Raw genomic sequence first — 14580 nt, 5'->3', positions numbered from 1 at the left:
CTTGTATAATCGTTTCTGACATACACCAGGAAGCCTTCAGAAATCGATACTGGATTTACATTTATTGTTTATTTTTTTATTCCAAGTATTCTTCTCCCATCTAAACTATAAGAAAGATACTTATACTTTCTTGTACAGCCTATAGTCTGAACATGGTAACTGAAAGATCCACAATTCAGCTTGTGCACTGCTAGTTGCAGCTGCCATAGCCTCAAGCTGCTAGCCCCAAGCAGAGATAAAGAGTGGGCAATGAAGGCCTCATAAGGTCATTTCTTTGAACAGTTCTTCATTTTCAAACTTGCAGTCCTTCAGTCCCAACTAGTCACTTAGGGCAAAGTATCTAACTTTGTGCAGCCACAAAAGGCTTTCTACAACTATTTCACACATGGAGTAGAAGTCTCTGAGAACTACAATCAGATTATCATGTATTAAATAAGTGCAGTTTCCCTTCTACGTGTAAAATATCTTCCACAATTTGACACCATCATCTATAAAAAAATATTTTTATTAAAAACAGAAACTCTGTATTAAAAATCAAACATTCAACAAAAATATATTGCAACATGACAATCTCAAGTGTACAAAGGCAATCTTGAAAATGTGCCAAAAGCAATAGGAAGATATTGCACTTTTCATGATTGTTCAGCACAAACTTGATTATAAGGCAGAAATTTACAGTCCTCAGATTTGTGAAAACACAACATTTAAAGACACATCCTGATTGTGATCCTCTTCAGCCTTGTTGTAAATAACATTACGTACCTTCTGTGCCTGTACATTGCAACTGATTAATAGAATTACCTCACCACTAGAATTACCTTCCCGGTAAAACATTACTAGCAGTGGAAAATGTGCAGATTTTTTTTAAAAACACCAGCATTTGGATACATTAGCATATTTCAAAACACACACACAGTACTTGCACGCTGTCTAAAAAAAGCATGCCTACATGGCTAACTCCATTATATAACCTGAAAGTGTTTACAGCTCTAGGCACATATCGCATCTGCAATAATTTACTGAAATGATTGCATTATAGGAACAATAATGAACAAAATAAGTGAAACATTTGTAGCATGATTTAGACAGTGCCTCATAGAAATGGACACACTGTGTTGAATAATTAAAATAAACTAATCACAAACAATAACTCAATAAAATTGACTTGTTAATCTGTTTTACACCATTCTCAGCTCAACAGTAAACTCCTGCACTGTGATGGAAATAAAATGACTAAAACTAAACAGAAGTCTCACTGATTAACGGAACTCCAGAGGAAATGGAAGCACACACATCCCTCCATGCGCCCACATGAAACATAAAGTGCTATTGTCAGAGAATCAACTCTATTTAAGTTGCAGTTAATTATTTAGCCTTCGGGAAACAACTCCTGTGACACGGCAGCAAAGAGCAGGAGGCTGCTATTTTCTTACTTTGCATACTGATATTGTTCAGAAATGTGGTCCCGGGGTCTTTGGTATGGAAATAAACAGACATTGTTAAGCTGAGCAAACATCACTGTATTTCTGAAGTCAAGACTTTCACACCATGGCAGGATTGGGTTAATTGTGTTCCTTGTTTCTTTTTCTTTTTCTGTGCAATAATTCAGCTGCATATTTTGTGGGATCATAGCTCACGTCCAAAGTTCAGCTCCAGTGTGCTCTATCTGCTTTGGTTTTCTGATGTTTCTATCATGGCTCTGAATCTTGAATTTTCATCTGCCAGCAAGGCAGCGGGGCTGTTGAACTCCAAAATCTACGAGAACGAAAAGGATAAGATGAAATCAGTACCAGCATGAAAAACATCTAGGCATATTTTTATGAGGAATGGTGCAACTGAGGTTATTTCCCAGCGGCAGCGTATGAAAAGCATTTTAATATCTGGAAATATTGTTCTCAGACAGCCTTGGTACACTTTTACACAAGTTCCTGTAACCCATGCTGATCAATATAGATACGTGCACCTGTTGATGCTCAGATGTCGACACAGTTCACATAGGTCAAATCATGAGGCGCTTTTTTTTTTTGCCATTTCTGCCATTTTGGACATCCTATAATCCAAACAGTTACAGCCAGAGACCACATACTAGAGTTACCTTTCACCATCAAGCCTGAATTTGTGATTTCATTTAACCTGTTATAATGGATATCTAAGACATTAAAGCAACTCAGCTTCATTATTGTCTGTATAGACACTGCAGAGTGGCATTAGAGCAGAGTTACAGGATCTCTGTTGCAATAAATTAGGTGTAGATTCACACCATGGATCCTATCTGTCCTGTTGGATCTCTCAGACTCCACTCCCTGCTCTAAACTCTGCATACTGATGAATCATTATATGGAGAGGTAAACTCAACTTACTGGGTCTGGCACTAAAACTGGTAATCATTCGTGTGCGTTTCATGCTCTCTGCTTGCACCAAAAGTCGGCTGGAAAAGCCACTTGTGCGCTGTCTTATCTCATCCATCAGCTCAAAGTGGACCAGTTCACACGGTAAATTAGGGGTGTTTCAACGTGGGAATGGGTTTCAAGCAAACGGGCCGAACTGTGCAATCAGTCAAGTTGTGTGCATACACACCTGGCCGTTGTCCAGGACCATGACCCTGCTGCAGCTCATCACTGTGTTGAGACGATGGGCGATGATGAGAGTGGTGCAGCTGCCAAAAGCACAGCGAATGGTCTCCTGGATGAGACGGTCTGTCTCAGTGTCAATGGCTGCTGTTGCTTCGTCCAATATAAGGATCTAGAGAAACAGTGGATGTTAAAGAGGTAACACCAAATAATGAATACAGCATGTTACGCAAGAAAGAAGGAGCTATGCAAACAAGTAGTGCATGCTCTGGATGCAGAAAATGGAAAGTTATAAAATAATATTCTAAATGCATAATGGATGCATTTGATGACCCATTCATGCTGAATCAGTTATGAATGTAGTTAGGAAACACACCACTAGGTGGCAGTGGTATCCCATGCAGGTGGTGATCTGGAAAAGCTCTGTTTTGTTTTATAGGAAAACTGAGCAGATCATCAACCATTCCAAACAATGCTCCACATGTTCCGATACAATATCAGTATTATACAATCAGCACCTTGCTGTTTCTCAGTAGGGCTCTGGCCACACAGAGGAGCTGCCGTTCTCCCACCGAGAAATTCTCTCCGTTCTCTGTCACCTCTGAGTGGAGCGAATGAGGCAGCTGGCTGACCTGGCGAAGGTCAAAGGGGTATACTCAGATATGAGGACAACTGTTCCAGTCATGCAATACATAATTTAAATCCATCTCACCACTTACCATTTCTTTAATGTGTGTCTTCTCGAGAGCTTCCCAGATCTGACAATCAGAGTATTGATCCCACGGGTCTAAATTACTCCTAATGGAATAGAAACAATAATTGTGACATTCATCCACCAAACTAAATATTATGGCAAGTCCACTTTAGGGCAAGATGTACAGTATGATGAAGATACTGAACTCCAAACTGGGAGTGACTAAGATCAATTCTAACCTGAGGCCAAGGTAATCGACATGCATACACCAAGTGACAGCTTGTTTTTATACAACAATGCTGCAGTTTTTCTTGCTAAACATATGTAGCTCATCTGTTATTTAATGTCTCACCACATGGCATAGCTTTTGTTTTTGTTGTGTTTTGTTTCCTTCTGGAATATCACACTAATAGACACGGACCATATTACTGTTGGACCAACACAAAGCAAATAATAAAACATTATAAGCTCTAAAACTCTACCAAGAGCCAATTTCATGCCAATGGTGGGAATTTAGACATTTTTATGTACAGGACCACAGATAATGAATGACTATATGTAAAATATCCTGCTTCATTTTGATGTAAAAAACAAACATATATTGTAGCTTTACACAGATGGGCTGAATGAAGGAACATCTCCTTTTTGCAGGAGAGAGCAGCCATCTGTATGAGGAGGGAGCACTTAACACATGCACACATTTAAAGCAATAACAGGAACCAATTCTGGCCACCTGGTTGCACTACTACGACAGATTTTCCATTAGAACAGCTGCATTAATTGCTAAGGTGTGGGCGTTTTTTTCATTTTCTCTGATTTTTTAGTCAAAACAGTTTTTTAAAAAAAAGCCAGACTGGTGCATTAGTCATAGTTATTGATAGTGAAAGTAATTATCACTGGATTACCTGACTGTACCAATGAAGAGTACGGGCTCTTGAGGAATGATGGCTAGCTTGCTCCGCAGGTCATCCAGACCAATCTGTGCAATATTGATTCCGTCAATGATAATAGAGCCTCCAGTCAGCTCCACGAGTCTGAACAGGGCAACAGCCAGAGAGGACTTTCCTGCAAGTGCATGCAGAAAAGATCCTGCGTTAACAAATGTCGACATGTTGAAACAGAGATGTAAATGTTTACTGAAACTGCTGCTGGCCGGAGGAACAGGAAAGGTCAGCTGTACCTGATCCGGTGCGGCCCACGATGCCGATGGTCTCTTCAGGCAGAATAGTGAAGGACAGGTTCTTAAGCACCAGTGGCAGATCCTCACGATAACGCATCCTCACATCCTGGAAGGTGATCTTTCCCTGCTGAGGCCAGGAGGTGGCAGGAGCGGCTGCCTCAGGACTTTGTCTGGGTGCTTCACTCTCAAGACTCTAAGATAAGGAGAGGCGATGGTATCTGGGATTAATCTCTAAATCTCTGTAGAGGTGCAAGCCCCCTTACTGATTGTCAGTGATTTTCTCTCTATGAGCTTTTCTCAGCACTTGAAGAGAAAAAGTTGAGAATTTGTATCTCTGTGGTTTGATGGCTGTTGTGTGACATGAGTCCTGTCGTGTGCTCTGGAGCCCACATGCTGGGTTTCTATCTGCTTCCTGCTGACTTTATCACACACTCAGTGGACACTCACATGCATGTGCAGACGTGTCAGCTGCTGGTGGTATGATACCAGCGTCCCAGTCTGTGTGACTGTGCACAATTTGTCTGAGTGCCCCATAATCCAGTCTCCTCACAGTGCTAATCAATGTTCTTACCTTTATATAATGATTGATCCTTTCGACTGAAGTAAAGCGAGCTTCAGTCTCTGAGAGCAGCCGCACTGTAAACTGAAACAAGCCAGTCAGCTGGAAGTGAAAGAAAAGCAGAGAAGCAGAAAGGTTAATGATTAACTCTGCCACACTAATTACTATGAAACACTCCTTATTTACACATGCTTCCCCTTCAGTAGTAAAACATTTAAAAATATACAGCCTGATAAGCATGTTTGCTGATATGGCTCCTTCACAATCTTGTTAACGGATTTCAATTCTCTACCGTGGCTGTTGAGACTATGTCGATTTGAACACACAATGAAGCACCGAATGTTTCAACAAATACTGTAACTGTACATTAGTGAACAAACAAACGTATCTCTAAAACACGCTGCAGGAAAACCTTGTGTGCGTACAACAAAGAGATTCTCCTGCTTCCTTAAAGCAAGATAATGTAACTTGGTCAACAACAGTCACTTCATGTTTTTTGGTAATCTATAGTTAAGTCAATGCAGTAGATAACAGTGCTGTCAAAAATGATGATTTTTTTAATCTTTAGATGCATAAATGGGTCAAAAATGACTCGGTGAGATTGTTTTATTGTAATATTTGTTGTGAAAAGTTTGTATTTAATAGTCCAAGTATTCCTCAAAAAACATGTTTTTGATGTCATTCCATCTTTTTAAGTTAACTTTTATCCTTTTAGAGAAACTGTAGTATTTGTATTACTACCCCAAGCTCTTCATCAATAATCTAATATCATACAAGAGGTGATGTAGTGCACAAACGTGGAGGGTTGGAGAGCAGCAACAGTTGGAGGAAAAGAGCGGAAAAATGTCAACAATGTGGATGTTAACATTCTTCTACTGCTGTCCTGTGTAATATTCTTCTTTTTCAATTTAAAAATGTTCAAAATCCGTTATAAAATTAAAAATAAACACATTTCAAATATGAAATCAATCTTGTGTGGGCAAAAATATAATAAAAACAATAATACAAATGATTATTCTTAATCAAAATGACAAAAATGGCATAAAAACACGTTGATTCTTATATGGGTCATTTTTGAGCCACTTATGGAAGAGTGTTATGTAGGGTCCAATCACTCATGTATCTGAGGGTTAAACATACTGATTTTGAATGTTTAACAAGGTTTGAGAGTATATTATCTGCAGTGTACATCAATACCTGGTGCGCTGCAAATTTAGATTTTTAGATTAGGATTTTGTAGAGCACGTCTGCATACAGCCATAAAAATAGCCCAAAGGAAGAGTTATTTTCATTTGAAAACACATAAAATGCCGCTGTTTTGCTTTTTATTTCCCTTTTAAATTTGTGTCAATGTCAGCAGCCTTTGAGCGAGAGCAACACCTTGAGAAGTTTCATGTTATAGACTTGTAATATTTATTTTTCAGTGAAATCTAAAATTTTATGCCCATAATGCCTTTCCTGTTGTATTGAAAATGGCATCAAATATTTCTATTTTTGAAGGCATTACCCTGAAGTTAGAAATTCCCGTATTGTGACAAGACTAGCAGATATAAGCAGAAATGTTCAATTACTTTAACAAGAGCAAAGTATGGACAAGGAGCCAGCAGGCAAACTCAATCAGTGATGTGAATAATACAGTAAGAATTACCTTCAATAACATTTTCCACCGTCATAGTAATACTGGTGGTTACATAGTCCTACTTTAATCTATATTAACTTAAAGAACAGTTAAAATGAATCTGGATGAATTTCAATTTAAATATAGATCAAATCAGTTGAACAGCAGGACAGATCAGCGCAAACAAGCCACTCAGAGGAGAGTTTGCTATATTCCCAAATTGTTTATAGCATTTGAAACAATTAGGGCAGCCAGTGTTTCCATATATTCTGTGTTGCTGCATGTGTTTGTTCACAAACCTGCACTGCATACGATATGGCCAGGCCTGCGTAAGCTGGAGGTATCTGATTGCGCATGAAGACAATGAGAAGCGCTACAGCGGTGATAAGAGAGATACTGATGAGGTCCAGACGGACAGCCAGCCAACGCATAGCACAACTGAAGAGGTAGTTGGAGGCCTGATTGGTGTCCAGCAATTCCTGATATCTACACAAAAAAAAGAGAGATACAGTAAACCCATTTCCGTCAGGGCAAAAGCAAGCAGAGCTCTATACTCTCCTGGTTGCTGGGGGGAAATTTCAAGAATGAGGTGATTTTTACAAGTCAAGGAGTAAACTGAAAAAACTACACAGAGAGATAAGATGAAATGAAAGTTTAATAATCTCCTTTGCTGACAGACACCATTATGCAAACCTTTGGAGGAAGGCGTGCCCTCTTCCATAGGCGTGGATGGTGGAGAGTCCCTGAAGACTGCTGGTGATATGAGAGGTGAAGGGTGACTGACTGATGTTCTCCAGGCGCTTCAGCTCACGAATCAGAACCCTGCAAATGATTAGTTTTCTGTAATATATGAAACTGAATACTGATGATTGCAAATGTATATACATCACAGATTAGATTTCACCTCATCATTCACCATGGAAAGTAATTAGTTTTCACATTGATTCGTGTATGGTAACTGGAGGAATAAATCACTACTAATTTCTGTTTTCATTTGTACTCCTAAATCCTTATTAAAATCCTTATCATTCAGGTCGAACTGTAGCTCAGGTTAGTGTCATCCGATTGAAAATAGTAGGGTGCTGAATGAAAATACACTACGACATGTGAGGAGTAAATTACATTCAACGGGAAATCATGAAGAACAGCAGAGTACATACAAAGGGGACTGAAATCTCAATTCTTGCATGAGATGCGAAGCGCAAACCTTTGTGAAAGTGATTCGATCTCGTTTATGAACCAAAGCACGTGTGTTACTTTTCAGTTAAATTGATACTGCAGCTTTGAGTCATCTATTTTCTATTTACTTTGCGCGATCTTGGAGGCAACGCTGACACTTTATTTTAGTCCTGAAACACGGCTGAGGAGTGAAGGAACAGAAAATGCATCAGCTGTAATGATGCAGACAAGTAATGGGACAGAGAGGGATATGGTCCACAACACAGCACCCGTTTTCCTGACTGGTTGTTTCCCATTTTCTGATGCCTGTGCAATATTGTGAGTAACGTCCCACTGCCATGGGGGCACTTGGTAGGCAGACACACGCTGGACTCGCCATCCATAGGGTAACATGAAGGAGAGAGCTTTGCTGACAAACGTGGGTTATCTTTCTACTTTTAGATGCCAAGACAGAATGGATAGTGCATGGGAATTACACGTCTCCCATGAATCATTTGATTCTTTCATAAAACCCGAGAAGAGAGAAGGAAAGAACATGACACTTCCTCGTTTCGAGGCCGCGATCCAGACAAACATGTTTATGCCCTGGGCAGTTTCATTTCAGAATTCAATAACAGCTGCTTTAGAAGTAGGTGATTTCAATGGGGGATCCAGTTTGACGTAACATCCATACATTTCCTTGGATGTCGTGACTTTGTGAGTTACAGTCTTTCATCCTTTTAGATAGCATTTATATGTCTTATTGCTACCATTTGATAACAGATCATATCTTCCTTCTGGTTCTAGCGTATTGTTTACTCTGTCAAAGTTCATCATCAATTCTCCACTTTTGCGCAAATCAAATGTCTCTTTGAAGACAAATGAAGATGATTTGTCACGAAATTGGTGGCTGAGCAGATTTAAAAAAAAATCAAGAATTTTACTTTATATTAGGGGAGATATCAAGTAATACATGAAAAAAGAAAAAGAAATTGTGCATGTTTGAGCTCTCTGCCTTTAAAACTAAGTCCAACTCTGCCATGCAATCATAGACACAGATTTCAGGAGGAATGCAGTGGATGCTTTTCCCTTACTATTTAGAAAACATGCATTTGTTGCCTCTGAAGCAGCAGCAAAGAAGCAAATGACTTCAGTGTTTAAACTTTGTGCATTCTACAAAATAAATAAATAAAGGCACAAATCGGGTCATAAAAATCAGCAGAATGCAGGAAATTAAGAGTTTGATGTCCAGATCACTGCTAATGTGTTGATGAAATCTACGCACACTCACCAAAATAATCTCAGGCATATCTTTGTAGATTTATTATTCATTACTTAATAAAATGTAAAGCTAAATATCCCCCATGACTATGTATTTTAAATCAACATAGACTTCTGACCTGAGAATGGCTATGTTCACCTTGTATTTCACATAATACACAACACAGTCTCCCCGACCACCGAAAACATTTATCAAGCACTCAGGTTAGCAGCAGCAGAAGTCTACATCGGTTCTGTAAGAGGAACTGCTTTCTGTTAGTCAGCCTTCTCTGTAACAGAATCCCAAGAATGGAATTTACTGTCAGAGCATATTAAAGAAAAATCAATGCTTGTTGGTCTTTTACCAGTCAGGTGAAGCTGTGGCTTACTAACAATAGTTTTGTCTTGCTTTGCTTTGCATGCAGAGCTGTGACTTAAATCAGGTTGCATTGCTTGTTTGGCGAATGTGCATTGTACCAGCTCAGTATTATTATCTGTACGTGCTGACTCATTTAGGTTGCCTTTTTAAGAACTGGCCAGAAACAAGAGATGAAAATTAGCCAATGGGGCTAACCCTGGTTCACTGACAGTCATTTCTCTGTTGATCAGTGAGCACTGCCCCTGATAATGAATCCTATTTTTGCAATTCCTGCTTTGACATCAGCACAACAGTCACAAAGAGAGTCGTGTTCTTCTTGATCTCACGGTGAGAGGAAATAACAAGATGCTGTGGTTATTTCCCAAGACGGCAACGAGCTGCTGTTCCCCTCGGTGGATTTACCTTTATTGCACAACTGCAGCAAAAATGTAAATAATGACTAAAGCAGAGTCATCAGATCATGCAGGGCACTCTTGTAACATTTACCACAGAACAGAAGCTGTGAAAAATGTAATCAGTGACCGATAAGGCCCTATGCGTTTGCAGATAAAGATTCAGTTCTCTCTCTGCAGTCTGACTCCATAATAAAGATTACTGATAATAGTAAAGTTTAAAAACCTAATTTTTAATTCTACCATTGCTTGATAGGCTGTGCTTATAAGTTATGTAGTTTAAATATTCAAGGTGAAATGTTTCCATACAAAACTGATTATATTCATAAAACAATTAGCTTTGTACATTACCCAAATGTCTCTCTTTCAAGTAAAAATTAACGCATAGTGCAAAAATCACAGAGATTAGCAAATTATTATAAAAAAAAATTGAAGTTGTTCAGCAAATTTTTCTGCTCAGTCTCAAATATACTGGATAGTTTGGACTATTTCACCACTAAAGACTATATGGACGATAACAACAGGTGTGATGAGAGTCTGACCTGGAGACACGGTTGACAATGAAGAGGAAGGCTCCCAAAGGCAGGATTGAGATCAGGAACCAAGGGAAGACGATGCCCACCATTCCCAAGCAAAACAGCACCAGGGTCAGGTTCTGCAGCAGCATTTCAGCTTGCATGGTCAGACGCACATCCACTGTGAGGAGGAGAAATAAAGTATATCAATCACACAGCATCTTGTTGCAGGTGAAGAAAACTTTCTCTGTGTGTTTCATTTAGTTTTTTTTTTTATTCATAAATGACCAAAAGAGAAATAGAACAAATTTTTGTTACATAAAATGCTGCAATGGAGTTTACAAAAATATCATGCCTAGAAAGAAACCCAGTCATTCAACAACAAAAAAACAAAAGCCAACTCACAAATCGACATGTCAAGCAAAGACACCAGTGAAGTGGATAACAGAGAGCCACTCACTGGGGAAAACGCTCTATGTCAAATCACACTGTGTCTTGGCACTACACCTTGTCAACCAGGGTGACTTCACTGACTGAGAGCTCTCCTGAGGGGAAGGTTCACAGTCAAGACAAATCAAGCCTCACCCTCGTCCATGTCCCTGGAGAAGCGGGTCAGGATACGACCCAGAGGTGTCGTATCAAAAAAGTGCATGGGACTGAAGAGGAGTCGGCTGAACAGCTTGTCGTGGAGCGCAGAGGCAGCCTTCACTGTGCACTGTCAACCCAAACAACATGTTGTGTTTGAACATGAGACCTGACACATGTAAACAAACAACTTTAGGAAACATATGGAAACAGTCTTGGTGTGGATAAACGGACAGCTGGAAGGAAATTGTCTGTCAATGTGCTCAGCGTCAAACAAAGAAGCACACAATGGATAATCACAGTGGCAGAGTTAGAAACGCTACTTCACCATATGCTAAGCATGTACACAGTGGGTGTGTAGCTATTTTTTCTCCTCGCACCAGGCAGGCTGTCAAATCTTCATTTATAATGAGTTTCCGGGAGGTTTGACATAAAGGTCATGACCGAATACGCAAGAGACATTTCACCGATTGGACAGAAATCGCATGTGGCAGCAGAGAACAAATTAATTCTATTAATGGAATACTTAACACTCGCAAAGATCTCATCACAGCTAGAGGTAAAAAAAGATTAGCCATCTTTGAAAAATTAGCAATTTCAAGTGGCACACATTAATGTGGGGACCTAACCTCTGCAATGCAGTGTCAGGATGGGTTAGCGTGAAAAAGAGGACGCACACCCGAGGGGGGTGTTGATATGCACGAGCAGACACACACAGACACACACACACACACACACACACACACTTTGTCTCTACCGCGCTCACCAACACACAGACACACACACACACACACACATGCATGCAGCGCTGTAAAGCTGTGAGACGTGGCTGCGGACAGATAAATGGATTTGGCCTGCAGGCATTTTCAATTATGTTGCTGGAACCAGGAGAGCATGAACAAATGACAGCAAAGACAATTAGGGAGGAGCACTGCTTAACTGTAAAGCACCAATATATCAGTCATTTATATCACTTTGAAGTTCGTCAGTGGTCAAGAGGACACACCATGATAGAAACAGAGACTTACCTTCACAAACACCAGTCCTCTCATTGTTTTCAGCAATAAAGCGGCTGCCATGGAAACGACGTAAACAGTTGAATAGAACCGAATATGAGGGTTGAGTCTCATGCTGTTGCTCGCCATCGTTTCATTCACCAAGATTAATGATGTGTTCTAAGGGCAGATGGAGCAACAAATTACAAAGACTGTGAAAAAAAATTAAATTTTTCCCCATTTGGCCTCTAATGAAATTGAGAAAAGCACACTTTGGCTCACAAAAAGTACATGAAAATCAGTCAGTTCAGTGATGTTTACTATTCCGAGCACATTTCTCAACAGCAGCCACCGCCTGCTTTGCTGCACATCTGTTTCTTCACTGCTCGTGCTTGTTTTTAATTAAGTTTACCGAGGTGCTGTTACTTTTTTAATCATGCACATTCAGATTAATGCTCAGTCGGCTGCTACAACTCATTGAAGCATAGTAGTTATTTTTCTTTTGGGAGCCAAGTACACAGTAAAAAGAGGCGCCTATAATAGTGACGCAGGATTGTCTCCCCACTCACCCCGCTGCCCTGCCTGATCCAGTAGCTCAGCCACCAGTTACTAAAGGCTACGCTGCCTGTGGTCGAAAGGAAGAAGAAAGCGTTGATGAAGAAGACAACTGGACCCCCTGCTGCTTTGATGTAGGCTCCATACACAGACCAGGCGACTGCACCAGAGCCTTTCTCTTCAGCTTTCATGAGTTGTGCTAAATAAAGGAGGCATAAAAAAAACAGCAGAAAAAAAGTTACTTGTGAACCATTATCAAGGAAAATAGCACTTAGCATTCATTTTACATGTCCAGCAGTCTCTTACCTCCATTCTTGCTCTCTGCCTTTGGTGCGGCCTTGGCTACATCAACAGTACTGTCAGCCTTTTTCTCACCTGCCCTTTGCTGTTTGTTCTTTAAATTCTCCTTAACCAGATTCTGAGGGACAAAAACGGGAGTTGGAGGGATGAGTTTTGACATTATCACAAATCACAACAGCCATAAAAACAGCCTGAAAGTCATTTAAACAGAGATACTGGTGACATGGTCTTTAGCAACTCACCAGGAAATCAATGCATGCATAAATAATGAAAGGCCTCGTATGCATTAACATTTCCTTGCTATTGGGCATGCCTTTCTCTGCTTATGAATTATTCATCTTGTAATGTTCAATGTTATTGTGTAGTGGGGGCAAAGATGCCTTATTCAAAAGAGTTGGCTTTGTTCCTCATGTGCCCCTGGCCTTACCTCCTGTTGCATGCTGTTGAATAGGGTGGCATAGTCACGCTCTTTACCCATTAGCTGCGCATGGGTGCCGTGCTCGGCAATCTGCCCGTCCTTCATCAGAATAACGTCATCACAGTCAGGCAGATACTAAAACGCAAATAGAGGCAAAATAGTGAGGATTTATCGTTGCTGACACGTTGTGGGCATCAGGAGTCTTAAACTTTACGCCAGTTGATCCAAATTGCTTTCAGAACTCAATGTTCTGGTCATTAAAGAGCAAAAAAGACATGAAAATTGAATTTAATTAGAAATTCACAGATGGTCTTTACCTGCAGCTGGTGCGTTACAAAGAGCACCGTCTTGCCTTCATCAGCACCCTTGATGGCTTTATTGAAGATATGGGAACCCACACAAGCATCGACAGCACTGAGAGGGTCATCCAGGAGAAGTATGGGTCGCTGACTGTAGAGTGCACGGGCCATGCTCACTCTCTGACGCTGCCCTCCACTCAGGTTGGCACCCCTCTCCCCGATCTAGAAAATACATTTATGGCATAAACTGAAAGTGCTGTGCATGAGATTTCAAAATCAAAGTGTGCAGAAAACTCTGCGAGCACCTCTGTCATGTCTCCGTATGGGAGCTCTGCGAGATCTGGGAGGAGACAGCATGCTTCCAGCACAGCATTGTATCTGGCATGGAAATAAACATGTAAAACTTCAGATACATGTGTATTTTTAGGGTTTTTCTTCTTCACAGCATTCTTATACAACGATTGATCTTACCTGTTTGGGTCATACTCATTTCCAAAAAGAATATTCTCCTTGAGCGAGTCATTGAGGATCCAGGCTTGTTGGGACACATAAGCGAAGCCACCACTAGCAGCCACATTACCTTCTAACAGGGTCATCTGCAACGCAGAAAGAGGAGCTTGGAAGCAGAGAAAACACTCGAAATATTTCAAAGTGCAGGTTGTTCTGTGTCAGTGCGTGTGAACAAAAACTTCAGGAAGAAAGGCTAGGCTTGTTGTTATTCATGTCTGTGCTCTTTGAAGAGGAAACTCAAACTGAGCATCTAGTTCACATGTGTCAAACTCAAGCCCGCGGGCCGGATATGATTTATTGTTATTAATGGCCTGACGATATGAAGCACTGATAACACACAAACTACCGATCCCATAATGCAGTGCAACAGCTGCCTTGCCGAATGATAGGTTAGCCAGGAACATTTCCGCGTCATTTAAGTCAAGTGTCTGTTATTGTCTGCAACCCTATCGTAACGTCAAAGCTCGCCCTTAACAATGGCGAAAAGAAAAGTTGATTCTGAAAACAGAGCCTTTCAAAGCGATGGGAGGCTGAGTTTATGTATGTTGACATAGCCGGTAAAGCCGTGTGTCTTATTTGTGGCGCTAATGTGG

General features: G+C 40.5%; 1 protein-coding gene across 1 annotated transcript in view; it reads right to left on the bottom strand.

The window, feature by feature from the left end:
• Positions 1-487: 487 nt before the first annotated feature.
• The window catches only part of wu:fb13g09 (ATP-binding cassette sub-family C member 5), a 28301-nt gene continuing 14208 nt past the window's right edge, over positions 488-14580 (bottom strand). Inside the window, exons 12-29 of the mRNA XM_022213979.2 lie at positions 13949-14073; positions 13783-13855; positions 13496-13699; positions 13188-13313; positions 12767-12878; positions 12475-12659; positions 11939-12085; positions 10911-11040; positions 10353-10506; positions 7315-7443; positions 6921-7107; positions 5016-5105; positions 4445-4637; positions 4170-4329; positions 3290-3368; positions 3089-3202; positions 2578-2742; positions 488-1755 (exon numbers count right to left, since the gene is read on the bottom strand). Coding sequence (XP_022069671.2) covers positions 1663-1755; positions 2578-2742; positions 3089-3202; positions 3290-3368; positions 4170-4329; positions 4445-4637; positions 5016-5105; positions 6921-7107; positions 7315-7443; positions 10353-10506; positions 10911-11040; positions 11939-12085; positions 12475-12659; positions 12767-12878; positions 13188-13313; positions 13496-13699; positions 13783-13855; positions 13949-14073 — 2466 coding nt within the window. The 3' untranslated portion in view covers positions 488-1662. The remainder of the gene's footprint in view (positions 1756-2577; positions 2743-3088; positions 3203-3289; positions 3369-4169; positions 4330-4444; positions 4638-5015; positions 5106-6920; positions 7108-7314; positions 7444-10352; positions 10507-10910; positions 11041-11938; positions 12086-12474; positions 12660-12766; positions 12879-13187; positions 13314-13495; positions 13700-13782; positions 13856-13948; positions 14074-14580) is intronic.

The sequence above is a fragment of the Acanthochromis polyacanthus genome, chromosome 10 (assembly GCF_021347895.1).
Source record: "Acanthochromis polyacanthus isolate Apoly-LR-REF ecotype Palm Island chromosome 10, KAUST_Apoly_ChrSc, whole genome shotgun sequence".
Lineage (NCBI taxonomy): Eukaryota > Metazoa > Chordata > Actinopteri > Pomacentridae > Acanthochromis > Acanthochromis polyacanthus.
The sequence above is the reverse complement of the archived record's forward strand: the minus strand, read 5'-3'. Positions and strand labels throughout refer to the sequence as shown.